The 21,267-nt window shown below is 39.3% G+C and overlaps 1 protein-coding gene across 1 annotated transcript in view; it reads right to left on the bottom strand.

The window, feature by feature from the left end:
- Positions 1 to 2,838: 2,838 nt before the first annotated feature.
- The window catches only part of SLC44A1 (solute carrier family 44 member 1), a 201,431-nt gene continuing 183,002 nt past the window's right edge, over positions 2,839 to 21,267 (bottom strand). The window contains exon 16 of the mRNA XM_023242529.2: positions 2,839 to 3,959. Coding sequence (XP_023098297.1) covers positions 3,945 to 3,959 — 15 coding nt within the window. The 3' untranslated portion in view covers positions 2,839 to 3,944. The remainder of the gene's footprint in view (positions 3,960 to 21,267) is intronic.

Here is a 21,267-nt window from a genome sequence, read left to right as displayed (position 1 = left end):
TATGTCACAATACCTTCCCTATGCATGATGGCTTGCTTTATACTAGGCACTGGAGACACTGAAATGAGTGAGGACTGGAAGACACGGGTGTTTCCATCACCTCCTGCCTTAGCTCTCAAAATACCTCTGGACTCATCTAGTTCAGAGAATGACCAAGGACAAAGCAAATGTATCTGTCTGTTGATCTCTTCATTGTAAAAGGATGCTGCCCACCCCACCTCCCACCCCCAGGTCTCTCCAACACAGAGTAACTGGCTCCCTGTTCCTAGTGAGAACATTACTCAGCAGCCCTTCTTCCTCTGCATATACTCTGAGAACGATGTGGGGCAGTTTGAGTGAATGAGTGAATGAGACTAGGGAGATAAAGGGCCCACAGTGAATTGACCACACTTCTGTTTCATCTACCAAGCACCCAGATGCTGATACCAGACTGTCCGAATTCAAAGGCCAAGTCTACCACTTACCAGTTGTGTTGCCTTGGGTGATTTGGTAACCTCTCTCTACCTCAACGTTCTTATTTGTAAAATGAGAGTATTAACAATACCCACTTGAAAGTGTTGTCATGAAGATAAATGACAATGTGTGTAAAGTGCTTACTTAGAATAATGCCTAATTACTGGGAAGTACAAAATGTATGGTAGTTATCAATTTATTATTTTCCGAAATAAACCATTCTCCTGACCACAGCACCGGGAAATAATGGTGTCTGTGAGTCCTTTGATACTGTGGTGCTGTCGTTGTCCAGATCAGATGGTACTACATCAGCACTTCCTAGGAAATAAGTCTTTTGAATCCAACTCTCATTCTTTTTTTTTAATTTTTTTTTTTACATTTATTTATTTTTGAGAGACAGAGACAGACAGAGCACAAGTGGGCGAGGGGCAGAGAGAGAGGGAGACACCGAATCCGAAGCAGACTCCAGGCTCCGAGCCATCAGCACAGAGCCCGATGCGGGGCTTGAACTCACGAACTGTGAGATCATGACCTGAGCTGAAGTCAAGACGCTCAACCGACTGAGCCACCCAGGCGCCCCAATCCATCTCTCGGTCTGAAGGGCAATCCGAACTTTTCCCTAGCAATCAGAGTTTGAAAAGGGAAGGAGACACAACTGAAGCTGGAATGAGGAACTTAAGACAAGTCATGAAAGGAAGATAGGACCCTTTCCAAGCCAAGGAAACAGCCTAAACGAAGGTGGGAAATGAAGAGAACAACTCCAGGAGATAAGATATGAAATGAATGGAAATAGGAACCCCCAATGCCTTAATACCAGCCAAGTATTAGGAAAACATTGGAGCATATGAGAGATGGAATATTCCACTTGGGGCGCCTAGGTGGCTCAGTCAATTAAGGGTCCAAATTTGGCTCAGGTCATGACCTCGAGGTTCGTGAGTTCAAGCCCCATGTCGGGCTCTGTGCTGACAGCTCACAGCCTGGAGCCTGCTTCATATTCTGTGTCTCCTTCTCTCTCTGCCCCTCCCCTGCTTGCACTCTGTTTCTCTCTGTCTCTCAAAAATAAATAAACATTAAAATTTTTTTTTAAAGACATGGAATATTCTGCAGCATGAAAAATTATCTTTATGAAAAATACACAGCAATATGGGAGAAAGCTTTTTTTATATTTAAGGCTTGTTTATCTATTTTTGATGGGGGAAGGGTCAGAGAGAGAGGATCCCAGGCAGGCCCCACACTGTCAGTGTGGAGTAGGACATCAGGCTTGAACTCACAAACCGTGAGATCATGGCCTGAGCCGAAATCAAGAGTCGGACACTCAACTGATGGTGCCACCCAGTCACTCCTGGGGAAAAGCTTATATTACAACTTAAAAACAAAACAGAAGTTTTAGCTAGAGTATTTTTTCAAAATATAAATGGGTAATGTCTACTGTTAGAAAGTAGACACCTTTATAAATTTTCCTTTTGTTTATAAGTTTTAGCTTAGGTGCAGTGCCATCATATAGGAAAGCTCAGCCTGGTTTCCTGTTATCAAATACTTTCACATGTTTACTTTTCTGCTTACATAAAAGTTCATTAAAGGGTGGGGGATGGGTGAAATAGGTGATGGGGATTAAAGAGTACACTTATGATGAGCACTGAATGATGTATAGAATTGTTGAAACACTATATTGTATACCTAAAACTAATATAACACTGTATGTTAATTATACTGGAATTAACATTAAAAACTAAAAAAAGGTGAATCAAAGGCAAATAAATTGGTTTTGAAATATAAACTCACATTTGGCATGACTTCCTCATGATTAAAAAAAACAAACAAAAGAGGAGGGTGGAAAGAGAGATTAGTAGGGGTCAGATTGTTATGGTCTCTAAATTCCAGGCTGGGGTGTTGGGATTTGAGCATGTTGCAAGTGGGAAGCCACTTACAAGTTTATGAGCAAAGGGTTATTTTAGGAAACTTGATTTGGCAGGAGGAATAGGAAGGACATGAGTGGGATGTGTCTGGGGTGAGGAGTTGACTGGGGACCCGCAGGCCAGACCTCTGCCTTCTACTCCCTGCCCCTTAACCTTCCCAGGTTAGATTCCCCCAAACCCCCACTCCCACCCCTGCTCCCATCCCCCACTCTGCCACCACCACCACCACCACCACCACCATTAGAATATAATGATTATCTCAGCATTACAAACCTTTAAGTCGTTTTTCAGTCCAATGGGAAAAATAATAAATTGGCCTTAATGAAAACTGTTGGCTTTCTTCCTAAATCACCTAAAACAGGGATCAGTATTTTAGGCTTTTCAGGCCATACGATCTCTGCCACAACTATGCAACTATGCCATCGTAGAGAGAGCAGTCATAGACAATACATACAGGATTGGAGATGGCTGTGTTCCCATAAAACTTTATTTACAAAAACAGGCTGGGAGCTGGATCTGACACACAGGCCACAGTTTATCAACCTTTAATCCAAAAGACCATGGTGTTCTTTTAGTGTCTCTAAAGCCTCCCTGACCCTCCCTCTCAGACACTTCCCATACACATACCCTACCATCCTCACGTCTATTTTTTTTAAGTTTATTTATTTATTTTGAGAAAGAGAGAGAGAGAGAGAGAGAGAGAGAGAGAGAGAGAGAAAGCAGTGTAGGGGCAGAGAGAGAGAGGCAGAGAGAGAGAGGGAGAGAATCTCAAGCAGGCTCCAAGCTATCAGCACAGAGCTCCACGCAGAGCTCGAAGTCACCAACTGTGACATGACCTGAGCCGAAATCAAGAGTCGGACGCTTAAACTACTGAACCCCCCAGGTGTTGTCCCCACCCCCCACCACCTCTATTTATAAGAGGAATACCAGTGATGATATGATGGGCTAATCATCCCTGCAGCAGTGATAGGCAAAGCAATGTGTTAAAGTGAAGAGCCTTTGTATCTAGATCTAGATTTGAGCCCCAATTCTGCCAACTGTGTGATCTTACACATAGTGCACAACCTCTCTGAGCCTCTTCTTCCTCGTGGGCAAAACGGAGATAGTAGGTGCAACCTTATAGGATTTTTGTGAAGATTAAATGTTTTAAAGCATCCAGCTTAATGACTGGCATGAAACAGGCATTCAATAAATAGTTAGGAACCCACGCTGGCTCTATAAATAGCCTGAATGAAGAGAATTCCATTGTGGATCCAGCCTTCAGGCCAGCAGTGGCACTGGAGAGAGAAGCAGCAGAGGTCACACAAACATACATGAGGCCAGATAAGAAGGCAACACTAAATTTGAAGACATTGCTTCAAGACAGATTTGTGTCAAATACTTCTGATGAATCATTTATTAGGCAGCCCCACTGTACCAAATCCCCTTTGCTGTTGGTTCGGAAACATGGTCGCACACTTCCATTGAGGTAATAAGATCCTGCTCTTCATCCACAGAGTCTCAACAGCTGGTGAGTGGGAGATCCTCGTGTAAACAGCCTCTTCTGAGTTCATTCTTCCGGGCTCATGGGACCAGTCACCTTCGCTTCAGCTGCAAAATAAACACATCAAGAAAATGAATGCTTCTCTCCTAGGGGAACAGGACACAATGAGAATCAATCAATAACAAGAAATAGCATGGGATCATCTGTAGAGAAGACACTGTGAAATGTAAGAAGGCTAAATACACACACACATGCACACACACACACACACGCACAAGCACGTAGATTAACAAATAAGAAAGGTGTCTGAGAGCCTGGGTTCAAATCTTGATTTTATACCCTTATCAGCTATATATTTATGATCAAGCTATTTGATTCCCATGCCTACACTTCCCCACGTACAAAATGAAGACAGTCACGGTATGTTCCTTTACGGCTGTTGTGAGGATTAAATGCATTAATAAATACAAAGTGCTCAGAACAGTGCCTGACCTAATAATGAATGTCCGGTTAGTATCCACCAATGCTGGTATCAGCATTTTTCTTTGAGAAGGATGTTTTCAGAATAGCTGAACCACAGAATCAAAAAAAAAAAAAAAAAAAAACCAAACAAACCACATAATGAATCAAATTCAAAAGTAATCTGAAAAATCTGAATCTGTGGTTTTCTCAACGACTCAAACCTGAAATTCAAATGAGGCTTTAGATTTTTCACTCCCATGACTCAGCAGTAGGACAGGCCAAACCAGGATAATGGGTGTTCCCATAGTTCAGTTCAATTCAGGAAACAATGACTGAGTAAATGTACCAAACTTGACAACTATACCGTGGTTTTATAAAAGGATATCCTTATTCTTAGGAAATACACAAGGAAGTCATTAGGACTAAAGGGCCATGATATATGTGAATAATTCTCACATGGCTCAAAAATATTGGGTATATCTATAGATAGATACACACACACACACACACACACACACATAGATATATAACAATAGGTGCAACAAGAGTCTATAGTGTCCTATGTACTATTCTTATCCTTGCAGCTTTTCTATAAGCTTGAAATGTTTTCCAAATAAAAAGCTTTTTAAAACCCATTAGGATGGGTTAAAAATAGAAAAGAAACATTAACTCCAGCTCTACTATCAAACAAGCACAGGTCTGCCGAAAGGACAAGCAGAGGTGATAAGATACAGTCCTGACAAGACACCAGGAGAGCTTGGACTTGAATAAGGGGACATGAAGTAGTTCTAAGATTCAAATGTTCAGGAAAGTCAGGCTAGGACCTCCCTGATACATGTCTCCCCAGTAAGCTCTGCTTGTCCCCAGGTGCCTAAAACAGGTTGTATGTGGCGCTAAGAATACCATTGATGGCCAACAGACACATGAAAAGATGCTCAACATCACTCATCATCAGGGAAATACAAATCAAAACCACAATGAGATACCACCTCACACTGGTCAGAGTGGCTAAAATTAACAACTCAGGAAACAACAGATGCTGGAGAGGATTTGGAGAAACGGGAACCCTCTTGCACTGTTGGTGGGAATGCAAATTGGTGCAGCCACTCTGGAAAACAGTGTGGAGGTTCCTCAAAATATTAAAAATAGAATTGCCCTATGACCCAGCAGTAGCACTACTAGGAATCTATCCAAAGGATACAGGGGTGTTGATTCATAGGGGCACATGTACCCCAATGTTTATAGCAGTGCTTTCAACAATAGCCAAATTCTGGAAAGAGCCCAAATGTCCATCAACTGATGAATGGATAAAGAAGATGTGGTTTGTATATACAATGAAATACTACTTGTCAATGAGAAAGAATGAAATCCTGCCGTTTGCAACAATGTAGATGGAACTGGAGGGTATTATGCTAAGTGAAATAAGTCATTCAGAAAAAGACAGATACCATGTTTTCACTCATATGTGGAACTTGAGAAACTTAACAAAAGACCATGGGGGAAGGGAAGGGGAAAAAATAGTTTCCAACAGAGAGAGAGGGAGGGCAGGGGAGAAGGGAGAATGGGAGATGGGCACTGAGGAGGGCACTTGTTGGGATGAGCACTGGGTGTTGTATGTAAGTGATGAGTCGGGGGAATCTACCCCCCAAAACCAAGATCGCACTGCATACACTGTATGTTAACTAACTTGACAATAAATTATATTAAATAAATAAATAAATAAATAAATAAAGTAAGTAAGTAAGTAAAATAAAGTGGGGGGGGGGGGGCGGGGAAGAATACCATTGCTTGAAACCCTTGCCCTCCTTGCCCTGTGTTTCGTTTTAGAGCTTTGGTCTTGAGACTTTTGTCTCACACGCCAGTTACTGCCTTTTTGCTGATCCCCTGTCGCAGATTCCTCCTCGTCTGCGGCCCATTTTGCACTGTTGGCTGAATAAATCCTTAAGTCAATCCTCTCACTACCTCAAGTCCCTCACTCAAGAAATTACAATGCTTTCCTATTTTCCACAACACCTTTTCTAAACTTTGCTCTCTCATCAGTTCCATGTTTTATGGTTTTACATATTTTCATTTGCAGTTTCAACTTTCATGATTTTTTTTTCTTGTGATTGAAAATAACAGAGCCTATTAGTCTGACATTTGATAGTGGTTGATGTTTAGTTACGGTCTTGTGGTCTGAATACGTGGCTCAGGCCAGTCGTAATTTGTCTGAGATTGAGTTCTTTCTTCCTATTTTTTAAATTTAAATTTACTTTTTAATTTTAGAATAGTTTCCGGTTGGGGTGCCTGGGTGGCTCAGTCGCTAAAGCATCTGACTCTTGACTTCTGACTCATATTTTCCCCACCAGGAGTGGGGAATTTCTCTCTCTTAGGGAAGAGAAATAATACCCCTTTGTAGAAGAGTTTCTTAGATGGCAACTGAACTTACATACAGTATCCTTTAGAATCCTACTATCAAATAGTATCCTATAGCAAAGGGTTAATAGTTACAAAGACTTCAGAAAATAAACATATTTACCAGCAACTCTTCCCAAATGAAATGCTTGGCACAGAATTTTAAACAGCCAACATAGGATTTTTACCAGTTCTATTTTTAAAAATTTTTGATGTTTCCTTATCTGTTTGAAAACCCAATACAAAAGTAAAGTGAATTTTTAAAAAAGAAAAATTCGCTCATAATTTCCCCATTGTAGCATACCTATTTCAGGTTTATGACTTCCTTTTTGTCTTTGGCCAACCCTGTGTTCTTTTCACCTCACATTATATTATAAACATTTCCTATGTCCCTGATATTGATGTATATTTTTAAAGGTTACATAATAGTGTATAAACATTTCCCTAATGTGCTTTATGAGGGCAAAGGCTTTTGTCTGTTTTCACCACTGTACCCTCAGCATTCAAAACAGTGCTGGCAAAAAGGAGGCACTAGGTACATACTTGTTGAAAAAAAGGGAATTTAGATGGTTTCAAATTTTACTCTCATTTTCATGTTTATCATCCTACTTTCTTCTGACTTAGTTTTTTCTCACTCTATCTCCTTGAAATAAAAACAGCTGATCGTGATTATTATCTCTTTTTATGTAGAAAACATTTGGAGTGGTTAACAGTCTTTGATTATGATCTGGTATGATTGGTATGATTCCACGTAAATCCCTTGCATATCTGAAATGTCTTTATTCTACCCTCACATTCATTTCAGTTTGTATAGGTAGAGAATTCTACAATGGAAACCATTCTCCTTCAGAACTGTGAAAGTATCCTTCCATTTTTTTGTAGTTCCCAGCGCTGTGTCGAGAAAGCCATTGCCATTCTGATTCTTGATCTTTTTTTTTTTTATGTGTAACATTTCTCCCCTCCGCCTTCTCCCTTTCTCTCCCTCCCACTGACCCCTGCCCTCCAACCTCTCTGGAGTGCCCATAATTTGAATGTTGAATCCCCTGGAATGAATGTCTAATTTTATCTTTTCCACCTTGTTTTTGCCCTACTTTCTGAGAGATGTCCTCAAATTCATCTTCTAACTCTTCTACTGAATTTTACATTTTTGTTCTGTTGTTAATTTTCAAGAGCTGTTTTTCCCCTGAATCTTCCTCTTTTAAATAACAAGCTATTTTCACTATATACTCTTTTCCATTTTTATCTGAATTTAGTACTTTTTTAAGATGTATTCTTCTACTTTACAGTCTGTTTCCTGCAAATCATTTTGTTGTTTTGTCTTGTTCTTGGTCTCTCTCTTACCATAGAGACTTGCCTCAAGGGTCTGGTAATTCATATTTAAGAAAAACGAAAACTAGTTGCAGTTTTTCATTTGTGGAAAGATTTTGTCACTGAAGTGCTTCACTAACGGTGATCTGAGTCTTTTATTTTATTTTATTTTATTTTATTTTATTTTATTTTATTTTGGTTATTTATTCATTTTGAAAGAGAGAGAGAGAAAAAGAGCATGGGCACATGACCAGGGGAAGAGCAGAGAGAGAGGGAGAGACAGAATCCCAAGCAGGCTCTGTACTGTCAGTGCTTAAACTCACAAACCATGAGATCATGGCCTGAGCAGAAACCGATGTCAGGTGCTTACCTGACTGAGCCACGCAGGCACTGCAGGTGGAATCCTTGAGTTGGAGAAGTCATGTTAGCTTATTTAGGTAATTTCCCTTGGCCTAGTCAGATTCCCCAGAGAATGATTTTCTAATTTCCTGCTTAGTCGGTGAAGGCCCATTTGCTTGAATTTTGGGAGCTATGAGGGGGGAGAAGGCCTCAGGTCCTCGCTTTCAGTATTCAGACTTCCATTTAATCCCCCTGATTTAAGTATGGTAGCTCTACTTGTGATATCCCCCTAAATTCTATTTTACCCTCTTTAGAGAATACCCCTCTAGCTGTCTGCTAGGAACAAGAAGGGGCAGTTGTCTAACTTCACATAATAGAGAATAGCGCCTGGAAAACTTTATTTTTTAATATACATTTTGAAGTTTATTTACTTTGAGAGAGAGAGAGAGAGAGAGAGAGAGAGGAAGGGGCAGAGAGAGGTGGAGAGAGAGAATCTCAAGCAGGCTCCACCATGTCAGTGCAGAGCCTGACGCAGAGCTCAAACCTACAACCCTGAGATCATGACCTGAGCCAAAATCAAGAGTCAGGTGCTTAACCACCCAGGTGCCCCTTTCAATGTACATTAAAATTTTGTAATTATAACATAATATAGTAAAGTACACAAGTGTTTTCTTAATATAAAAATCTTCAGCATAATGACATTTTTATATGTGTCTGTATCCATGGAACATCATCCAGACTGACATATAGAATATTTCCAGCACCCAAGAAGACTCCCTCATGCACCCTCCCAGTCAGAGCACTCTCCAAATAACCATTATTTTGTTCTTTTTTTTTTTTTTACCATAGATGACTTTTGCTTGTTCTTTTATATATATATATATATATATATATATATATATATATATATGTTTGTTCATTTTTGAGACACAGAGAGAGACAGAGTGTGAGCAGGGGAGGGGCAAAGAGAGAGGGAGACACAGAATCCAAAGCAGGCTCCAGGCTCCAAGCTGTCAGCACAGAGTCTGATGCAGGGCTTGAACCCACAAACCATGTGTTCATGACCTGAACCAAAGCTGGACACTTAACTGACTGAGCCATTCAGGCACCCTGACTTTTGCCTGTTCTTAAGCTTGATTTCAATGAAATCACATGGTACGTACTCTTTTGTGTATAGCTTTCTAATCAACATTGTATCTGTGTGATTTGTTCATGTTGTTTCAAGTTAGCTGCAGCTCACTCTTTTTCATTTTTGTGTAGTATGCTATTGTTTAAATATACCACAATTTACTAATCCATTCGACTATTGTGGACACTTGAATTATTTCTAGCTTTTATTATTTTTTTAAATTGAAGTATAGTTTTTTCCAGTTTTGGCTCTTAGAAATAATCCATCCATTAAGATTTAAACATATCGTATGCATGCACTTCCATTGGGTACATACACAGGTGTGAACTTGCTGGATCTTAGGACATTGTATTTTGCTTTTAATAATATAACCAAATAAGCTTCCAATGTGCTTGCACCAATTTATTTTCTCATTAGCAGTGAATGAGAGTTCCAGTTGCTCCACAACCTAGCCAACACTTTAAATTGTAGCCATTTTGGTGGGTGGGTTCTAGTTTCACACTGTGATTTTAATTTGCATGCCCAGATAACTAAAGATGTTAAGCACCATTTTATGTGCTCACTGGGCATTAAGTGTCCTCTTTTGGAAAGTGCCTGTTCAAGCCTTTTATCCATTTGGGTTGTCTTTTTCTTATTCATTTGCAGAAGTTCTTTATAAATTTTGGATAGGAACCCTTTATCAAATGTGTTTTGAAAATATAATTTTCCTAGTCTATGGCTTGTCTTTTCTCTATCTCCTTTTTTAAGTTTATGTATTTATTTTGAGAGAGAGAGACCTCTTGTGCGATTGGGGTAGGGTCAGAGAGAGAGACAATCCCTAGCAGGCTCTGCACTGTCAGCACAGAGCCCAACGTGAGGCTCAAACTCATGAACTGTGAGATCATGACCTGAACTGAAATCAAGAGTTGGATGCTTAACTGAGCCACCCAGGTGCCCCTTCTTTAATGGTGTCTTTTGATGAACAGAAGCTCTTAATTTTATTTTGGCAAATGTAGGGCTCAATTTTAAGCAAGTTCAAAGGGAAAAATTTTATTCAAAAACTCAGGGCTGTCTTTCTGCATTCACTGTAATGCAGTGTAATAAAACTTGTGCTGAGCAGAAAGCCATCTTTGTTCCAAAGTTCAGGGTTATGACCCTTTTTTCAGCTGTCCTCATGATTGAATATTATCAGACATAAACTGTATATTGTGATACTGTAGGATCTCTGGCACCACTAAAGAGGAAGAGAGAGATCCACCTATGGTTGTTCTGGAACACCACATTACAACAAAGCTTTGGTCCCTAAAGGGAAGACAAAATTCCAGGCCCAGAGAATCATTGTCACTCTTTATACCTTGCTTATTGATAATGTGATATCACCTTGAATAAGTTTTCTTCAATCCTGCAGGTGCCTTCCACAGAGTGAAACAGAAAGCCAAGCATTCTATTATACCAAGTGATAAGGTTTTATTACTTTTAACAAGGAGTGGTCTGAACAGATAGTTGGCTTACGAGATAATTATTGCCAAAGAGAAGGTCTTTAAAGCAACCATTCAAAAACCCGAGTCACCATTTAACTATTTTTAACCTATGAAAAATAATAATTTAATATAGTCAACTCACTGTTTTTGGTAACCTTGCAAAATATTGTAAGTATGCCAGAAATAGAAGTCCACAATCAAACCTGGTTTATGGTGCATAGTACAGAATAGGAGCTCAGTAAGTATTTATCAGACGAATTTGAGGGTACTAGGATACACATATGATAGGCCTGCCTAAAACTGACTAGGTTTCCAATTCTTTTAGCCATATTGTATGGACTGGAATTTGGGTCTCATTTGCCCATTTGTCTCTAGGAGGCTCTTGGAAATGGTCAGAGGTACATATACTCTCTTTTCAGGTACAGTTTTGAATGGGAAGAATAATATTTTAAAAATATTTTCCAAAGTAATTTATAAAAGAATTTTTTTAATGTTTATTTACTTTTGAGAGACAGAGTGCAAGCAGGAGAGGGACAGAGAGAGAGGGATACACAGAATCCAGAGCAGGCTCCAGACTCTGAGCTGTCAGCACAGAGCCTGACACGGGGCTCAAACCCACAAGCAGTGAGATCATGACCTGAGTCAAAGTTGGACGCTTAACCGACTGAGCCACCCAGGCACCCCCAAAGTAATTTATAAATCTAGTAGTCTTCTAATTAAAATTGCAGAGGCTTTTTAAAAAATTGTAGAGACTTTTTTGACAGATAGTAAATAGTTCTTAAGTGATTTTATATATCAAAGGATAATAAGTGCCATATAGAAAAATAAAGGATATTAACCAGACAGGGAATGTGGTAGTGGGGTTACTATTTTCTGTAAGTAGTTCAAGGAAGGCCTTACTGGTAAGGTAGCATTTGTATGGAGACCTGAAGCGAGTGAGGGCATGAGACACGTGGAAGTAAGTACAAAGGCCTGAGCTATACCTGGTTGTACAAAGAACAGCAAGGTGCAGGAGGAGGTCTTGTGGCTAGAGCAGAGTGAATGAAAGGAGAGTGGTAGGAAATGATTTGAGAGCAGCAGCAGGTGGGTGAGTGGGTGGGGGGTGAATCATGTAGGGACTTTGAAATTTATTCTGAGCGCTATGGCAAGCCTTTGGAGAGTTGTGAGCAGAGGACTGATGGGATCTGACTTACATTTTAAAAGAATCACTCAGACTCCTGTGTTGAGAATAATATGTAGCGAGACAAGGCTGGAAGCAGGACAGCAGGACAGCAGGAAGATGAGTGAGGAACCTGCTGCAATTTTCCAGGCAAGAGATAAGGGGTGGCAGCAATGGAGAAGGTGAGAATGATTATGTTATGGCTCTCTATGGAAAAAGAGAGTCGACAGGATTTGCTGATGGACTGGGTGTATGGCATGAGAGAAAAAGCATGGTCAAGGATGATTCACAGCATTTGTTCTCAGCAAATGCAAGGGCAGAGTTGCCATTTGCTGAGGAGAGAGTTTGGTCTGGGAATGTCACTTTTGACGTGCTGATTAGAAATCCAAGTGGAGAAGGCAGATAGGCAATTGGAAAGGCTTAAAAATGAATCTACATTTCATCTGGAAGAATAATGGGCAAGAGTTGCTAAATAAAATTTCAAAATAAAGATTAAGGTGGGGAATTGGCTTCACAGATATGAAAGTGCAATCTAAAACCACAATAAACAAAACTGGCACAGGAAGTCAGAGAGATCGATGAAACAAGAAATATACCTTGAAAACAGTTCCTACAAGGCTTCTCTGCATCTACAGATTTAGGCATTGATGTTTTTACTATTTCCAGTGAGCTCTAAATCTTGGGGGATGATTAATCTAACTTTGTTCAGGCATGCAGTTTTTCCAATGGAAACTTTATTATTCTTGCCTCTATATATGTTAATTATTGTCAAAAATTTAAGTAATACAGAAAACGGTACTCTCAAGTCCCTCTAGCTTTTGAGGTAGTCTGTTTTTGTTTTTTTTTCCTTCGGGTCTTTCTCCTAAGGCAATATGACTTGTGTGCCCTGTGGATGTGGAAGTGTATCACTTAATTGTGCGTGAGCCTAGCTAATGTCCAATGTGGAGCTATGAATGCAGCTTTGTTTTATTTTTTAATCAAATTCCCAGTAACTCATTACAGGTTAAAACAAATGTAGCTTTGTTTCACTTTTCAGATTCCCAGTAACTCATTAAAGCTTTCTACGTCTACCCCATTCAAGAACATCGAGATGTATTAAAATATGGAATAACTTTACCAATATCGTAGTCAGTAGTAGCTAATATGTACTCTATGGTATGTTTTCCAGGTGACATACTTCATGCTTAATGCTCTACATGCACCATATGATAGAGTCCTCTCTACATTTCCTCTTTCATAGACGGGGAAATTTAGGATTGGATGGGCTAAGTAACTTCCTCCAAACCAAAAAAATAGCAGAACCAGGATCTGACCCCAGATGTGATTGATCACAAAGTCCAAACTCTTAGCTACTATACTTCTTGGAATGTTAAGAGTACTACTACATATGATAAAACATCTTTACAAACCAGTAGGGGAAGGGATGAAGCATTCAATAAATGATTTGGTGGAGATTTGTTAAATATTCAACATGGGCCTCGTTTCATATTATACAACAAAATTATTTGTAGCTACTAATAAATATGAAAAATGAAAGAGATAAAGCCATTAAAAACAGAACATAAATTATACCTTAATTTAAAAAAAAATGAAAAAATAGAAGAACATATATGTAAGTATTTTACTGATTTACTGGGGGGTTAAGGAAAGACTCAAACAAACAATTGGGAAAATAACACAAAATAAATCAATTTGTCTATCACAAAAATTTAAATCATTTATAGATAAAACATCACTAACAAAATTAAAGACAAATTATAAGGAAAGAAAAATATCTGCAATGACTATATGACCGAAAAAGTGCTAATATTCTTAATATATAAAAATCTTTTATCCAACAGTAAGAAAAGCAGTGATATCTCAATAGCAAAGTGGGCAAAGCACATGAATAGAGAATTTACAGAAGAGGAAATATAAAGGGCTGATAAATGAATGCAAAATACTTAATTCACTAATAAAGAAATGCAAGTAAAAACAAGACCCTCTCATTCATCTTCTGCCTTTAGGGTTATCAGAGGTGATACCTGCCAGGTGTGGGAAAATGGGGACATTCATAGACCTTAGCAAATATTTACTTTAGTAAATTGATAGAAACTTTCTAGAGAGCAATTTGGCAATATGTATCAACATTCATAAAGAAGTAGCTTTATCTTTTGATCTAGTAATACCATTTCCAGAAGTCTATCTTAAAGAACTAATCAGCAGTATGAAAAATATATCTCTACAATAAAAAGATTATAAGTAATCTAAAAGTTTAATAATAAAACATTAATATAAGGAAATATAAATCGACTATTATAAATCATGTTGCTGAAGAATAATGATCTGAAATGTGTTTGTGTATATACATATATAATGTTATATAGTATTAAATTTGAAAGCTTCTATGTGTATGTTTTATTATCAACTTTGAAAATGAGATACATATGTGGATAAATATTATAGAGACATAAATATATAAATATAGCAGGAAATACAAAAATCATAAATGTAGTTATTCTGGTCAGGGGGTACAGCATAGTTTTTCTCTTTTCTGGAAATATTTGCTACATATATTAAAAGGAAAATGTGTGGTGCACCTGGGTGGCTCAGTCGATTAAGCATCCAACTCTTGATTTCAGCTAGGTCATGATCTCATGGTTCATGATTTTGAGCCCCACATCTGGCTCTGTGGAACCTGACCTTGTGGAACCTGCTTCGGATTCTCTCTCTCGCTCTCTCTCTCTCTCTCTCCCTCTCTCTCTGCCTTTCCCCTGCTTGTACTCTCTCTCTCTCAAAATAAATGAATAAAAACTTTAAAAAAATTATTAAAGAAATAAAAAAATAAAAGGAAAATATGTTATTTTGATCATCAGGTTAAAACTTTTAACAGGAGCCTTTTAAAAGCCCATTTCATCTAGTAAGTCATTCAAGTTCCAGGAATGTATCCTTAATAATGGTCAGAGATAAAGATAAAGATTTCTATACAAAGGTGATCATTTTAACATTATTATTTTTTTATAGATGTATTCTTTAAAAATTTTTTAATGTTTTATTTATTTTTGAGACAGAGAGAGAGTGTGAGCAGGTGAGGGGCAGAGAGAGAGGGAGACACAGAATCCAAAGCAGGCTCCAGGCTCTGAGCTGTCAGCACAGAGCCCGACGCGGGGCTCAAACTCACAAACCGGGAGATCATGACCTGAGCTGAAGTCGGATGCTTAACCGACTGAGCCACCCAGGTGCCCCATTTTAACATTATTAATGACCCTTTAATTTTGAGAGGCAACTGCTAATTTCAATTATAGAAGAAGACTGAATAAAATATAATACCAAAAAATGAAAGAACATTATCAATCTATTAGTCCTGTTTGCAAGGGATTCATTATTATTATTATTATTATTATTTTTAATATGAAATTTATTGTCAAATTGGTTTCCATACAACACCCAGTGCTCATCCCAAAAGGTGCCCTCCTCAATACCCATCAGCCACCCTCCCCTCCCTCCCACCCCCCATCAACCCTCAGTTCTCAGTTTTTAAGAATCTCTTACGCTTTGGCTCTCTCCCTCTCTAACCTCTTTTTTTTTTTTCTTCCCCTCCCCCATGGATAGACACTTCTCTAAAGAAGACACCCAGATGGCCAACAGGCACATGAAAGATGCTCTATGTCACTCCTCATCAGGGAAATACAAATCAAAACCACTCTGAGATACCACCTCACGCCAGAGTGGCTAAAATGAGCAAATAAGGAGACTATAGATGCTGGAGGGGATGTAGAGAAACAGGAACCCTCTCGCACTGTTGGTGGGAATGCAAACTGGTGCAGCCGCTCTGGAAAACAGTGTGGAGTTTCCTCAAAAAATTAAAAATAGACCTACCCTATGACCCAGCAATAGCACTGCTAGGAATTTACCCAAGGGATACAGGAGTGCTGATGCATAGGGGCACTTGTACCCCAATGTTTATAGCAGCACTTTCAACAATAGCCAAATTATGGAAAGAGCCTAAATGTCCATCAACTGACGAATGGATGCAAGGGATTTTTAATAACACAAGGAAATTCTCATATATTATGCTAAGGAAAAACAGAAGAAACTATCTAATGTGTATCTTATTTACTGTAACCTTTTATTTTTATGACCTGAATTAGATAGATAGTAGATAGATAGATACAAACACACACACTTTCTCTATTTATGGATAGTCATTTATTTATTTATTTGCTTATTTTTCAATGTATCCATTTAACTATATATATATTTTTTTTATTTTTATTTTTTTATAGAGACTGGGCTTGAATCCAGGCTCTGGCAAAAAATAACTGTGACTTGGGGCAAATTCCCCGTCGGCCCTTAGCTTCCCACCCATTGTGCAAGAGTAAACGAGGTAATGTATATAAAGACCCAGCACAATGACTTACTCATAAGAAGTTTTCAAAAAATATCAATTGATATTATTTAATTGTTTTAACAAATGAAAAAGATTCAGGAAGCAAAGAAGTAGCGAGGAACCAAAACCAAAAATGTGTGGGCAGAGACCTTCACATTCTCCCAGTCAGGGGAATTCTTTACCTCCTAATTTAAAAATAAAAACCATAAAAGACATTACATTTCTAGGACTTAAAAGGAATGTAAATGTCAATGTAAATCAAAGACCAAACAATAAGAAGAAATAATGTTAGGAATGATGCAGTGCAGGGAGTAACCCCAGCAGTCTCTCATGTGGCTTAATAACTATGATATTGCCACCTTGTGGAATTAGTATGCATTTCACATCCCAGGGAATTTGAGACGATTTTGAAGTTATTTATATAGAAAGGCTAAATTCCTCAAATTCTCTTACAAAAAAAATTGACAGGTCACAAGATGAGGTCAGACATAAATTGTTCAAGCATGTAGAAATGTACAAAGTGATATTACAGAGAGTTTAGTGAACAAAAAAATCACCATAATTCCAACCCTGCAAAGGGATAACATCATTTTAAAATTATTTTTATAATTCCATCCTGCTTTTTACTTTCCTTTTTTTTTAATGTTTATTTATTTTTGAGAGAGAGAGAGAGAGAGAGAGAGAGAGAAGGGGCAGAGAGAGAGAGGGGGGGAGACATAGAATCCAAAGCAGGCTCCAGGCTCTGAGCTGTGTGCCCAGAGCCCAATGTGGGGCTTGAACTCACAAACTGCGAGATCATGACCTGAGCTGAAGTCAGACACTTAATCAACTGTGCCACCCAGACACCCCCCACTTTTTACATTTCTAAGCTAACATCTTATCATTAGCATTTTCCATGCTGTGGCATTTTTCACAATGAGTTTTTAATGGCTGCCTGCCATTTTATTGAATCTATGTGCCATACCTTGGCTCAACATTCTCATAATGCTGGACATGTAATCGACTTCCAAGTAAAATGTCAATTTACTGGGATAGTTTCTGTATAGGTGAATATTACTGTATTTATTTAGTTATAAAAATTAAAATATACTCTTATAATGAAGATAATACACACTCAGTATTTTAAAGATAAGCAAAAATGAAATAAATGACACTTGCAACCCAGAAAACCACCATAATGCCTTGCAAGCTTTTTAACATACACATATATGTGTAATATATATGTAAACATATATGTAGCATATATTCAAAATTTTTAAAACAAAAATAGGATTATATTATTATATAACCTGCTTTTTTAAAAGTTGATTTCTTTACTGTGAAAGAGAGAGAGAAGGTGCACTAGCAGGGGAGGGGCAGAGAGAATCCCAAGCAGGCTCCGAACTGCCAGGGCAGAGTCCGTCTCGGGCTTGAACCCACAAACCATGAGATCATGACCTGAGCTGACACCAAGAGTCAGACGCTTAATTGAGCCACTCAGATGCTCCAACCTGCTTTTTTTTTTAAAAAAGTTTTATTTTTGGGGTGCCTGAGTGGCTCAGTCAGTTAAGCATCTAACTCTTAATTTCAGCTCAGGTCATGATCCTAGGGTTGTGGGATCGAGCCCTGCCTTGGGTTCTGCTCTAAGTGTGGAGTTCACTTAGGATTCTCTGTCTCTCTCTCTCTCTCTCTTTCTCTCTCTTCCTCTGCCTCTCTCCACTGCTTGTGCTCTCTCTCTTTTTGTCTGTAAAGTGAAAAATAAGATTTTATTTATTTTAAAGTGTATTTATTCATTTATTTTTAAATATTTTGAGAGAGAGAGAGTCCAAGCAGGGGAGGGACAGAAAGAGTAGAGAGAGAATCCCAAGCAAGCTCTGCACTGTCAGCACAGAGCCAAACATGGGGTTCAAACTCACAAACCATGAGATCATGACCTGAGCCAAAACCAAGAGTTGGTTGCTTAACTGACTGAGCCACTCAGCCGCTCCTAAAGTTTATTTATTTATTTTGAGAGAGAGTGCACACAGGGAAGGGGGAGAGAGAGAGAGAGAGAGGGAAAGAGAGAATCTCAAGCAGGCCCTGCGCTGTCAGTGCTGAGCTCGATGTGGGGCTCAAACTCACGAACCTTGAGATTATGAGCTCAAATCAAGAGCCAGACGCTCAACCGACTGAGCCATGCAGGTTCCCTGAAAAAGATTTTATTTTTAAGTAATCTCTACATCCAACGTGGGGCTCTAGCTCACAACCTGGAGGTCAAGAGTCAGAGTCAGCCAGGCATCCCTACCCTGCTTTTTTCATTTAAATTTACATCATGTGCAACCATCTAAGCCACTAAGCATTATTTTTATGACTAGATGGTGCTTCATTTACAGATTAATTAATTGCACACGTAGTATATAGTACTAAGCTCTGGTATATATATTATTGAACATGATGATTACAATTTGATGGAGGTAATAGATGTTAAACAAACAGGAGAAATAAATGTAGATGCCTGAATCGTGATAAAACGCCATCAAGGAAAAGAAGAGGACACTAAGAGAAAATAGGGATACACCAAGTGTCGCAGAAGGTCCATCTGAGGGAATAAGGGAGTAATGAGGGAGTAAGCCTGCACCTGAAGGAGGCGGACGGCATGTGGGAGATGAGGAAGTGCATTCCAGGCTGAGGAGGCAGTATATTTGAAGGCCTTGAGGTGGAAACATTCTTAAGTGTTGGAAACTGAAAAATGGTGTGCGTGGCTGGCACTGATTCATATTTTATTTAAATTTTTTTTTCTAAATATTTATTTATTTTTGAGAGAGACAGACAGAGTGTGAGTGAGGGAGGGGCAGAGAGAGAGAAGGAGATACAAAATCTGAAGCAGGCTCCAGGCTCCGAGCTGTCAGTACAGAGCCTGATGCGGGGCTCAAACCCACAAACCGTGAGATCATGCCCTGAATTGAAGTCGGACGCTCAACTGACTGAGCCACCCAGGCACCCCTCACAGATTCATATTTTAGAAAGCTCCCTCTGCCTATCCTGTGCAGGAGAATGGAGTGGGGGACAAGAGTGTAAGACGGGGAGACTATTGAGAGAAGTACGGCAACAATTCAAATAAGAGGTGACAGAGCTTAGCATAGTGTGGAGTTAGTAACAGGTGGATATGAGATATAACGGAGGAAGGTGTGGCAGTAAACATTGCATCCAGGATGGCTATTGGCGTTTGTGAGATCTGAGGCGAGAGGCCAACTAGAAGATCCTGCTCCCATTCTTTCCCCATCCCTTGCTCCAACCCATGCTGCAAGAGGCTTCTGATGCTCCCCGGTGGACTCCCGAGCCCACTGGTCCGAGCTCCATCCACACCACCTGCTACAGCCAGGATCCACCCTCAGGAGGAGGTTCCTGGAGAAGAGATCATTCAGGCCTTGTTGGAGGAGGGAGTTCTAGGGGCCCGAGTTTCTTCAGTGTGCTTTCAGGGGAAGGAAGTGGGCTTTGGGTGTTCATGTCCCTTCAGCTCTGTGGCCTTTTTGCCCTACGAAGGGGTCCAGGGCAAGGAGGGCAAGAGCGAGGACCTGATGCTCAGTGGTACTCATGGCAGTACTGATTGCATCTAGTCAAAATTAACTTTGAAAAATCTCATAAATCATCCATGAAGTACAATACTGTATATCTCTTTTACATGTATGACCCTATATCATTATTTTCTAATTTGTCCTTGTCCATGTTCCTCTAGGTCTCTCAAATTAATTTCATCCCACATGACATTAATGGAGTCATCAACACCCACTTACCTAGCTATTGGAACAATGTATTTCCCATGTATCTTGACAAGTAAACCCTTGAAAGCATTCATAACTATCTTATGCATGGGCTTTTAGGCTTGATGGCATCTATTGACTGCTTAAGTTAATACGGCTATAAGATGACTCCCTGTATATTTTGGAAAATGATAGGACTTGGAATGACAGGTTGAAATAAAGGGAGGGAAATTTAAGAATGATTCTAGGTTTCCAGCCTGAGCAACTGGTTTAACGGTGGTGCTGTTTACTGAGATGGGAAAGACCAGGGGAAGGACAGGTATACATGTAATTCACTGATCTGATTCCCTCTTGTTGGATTTTAGGTTGGTGGCGGTATTTTATAACTAGGAACAACACTCCGATTGTGGCAAAATCTTTTCAAACATCCTTAATTCTAAATACAGAATTACCTGATTAAGGGATGTGCACATTCTTTAGACCTTTAATGCACATTGTCAAATAACTTTTAAAAGAGCTCTTTCCTCATACCGTTAACATTAGGGCAGATTTTGAACGCTGAAGTTCTAAGTCTCCCTCCCTCTTTCTTGCTCTCCCTCTCACTTCTCCTTTGTCCATTCAGTAAGGAACATTTTGTCGAATACCTACTATGTCTCACACAGAGCCTGAGATAAATCTAGCTTTGTTCCTTGTTGGGGGCTGGGAGATGGCTGGGGAGAAGGAAAAGCTATGGAAGACTCTATACAGCTTTGAATTGGGTGACTCGGATGTCCTGCCCCAAACTTCTTCTTTAGCTCTGGGTAGCAATCTAGATAAGTTAAAATCCCTTCTTCTTTTAGATGGGTGATGCTACTCTTAGAATTTGGTGGAAAAAATGTGTAACTCTGTGCTGACCACAAATAGGACAGGGAGACCAGGTTTTACCCCAAGGAACTATAATTTGGGAGGCATTATTTTACAGCAAGCTTTTAAAATATGATGCAAATTTTACTCTTAGCCAATGGCCACATCACCTCACCAGGCCTTGTGGTGAGATTGTCCCAGCCAGGAGTCTGTCTCACGGCAGCTGATAGAGA

Source organism: Felis catus, chromosome D4, assembly GCF_018350175.1.
Source record: "Felis catus isolate Fca126 chromosome D4, F.catus_Fca126_mat1.0, whole genome shotgun sequence".
NCBI lineage: Eukaryota > Metazoa > Chordata > Mammalia > Carnivora > Felidae > Felis > Felis catus.
The sequence above is the reverse complement of the archived record's forward strand: the minus strand, read 5'-3'. Positions and strand labels throughout refer to the sequence as shown.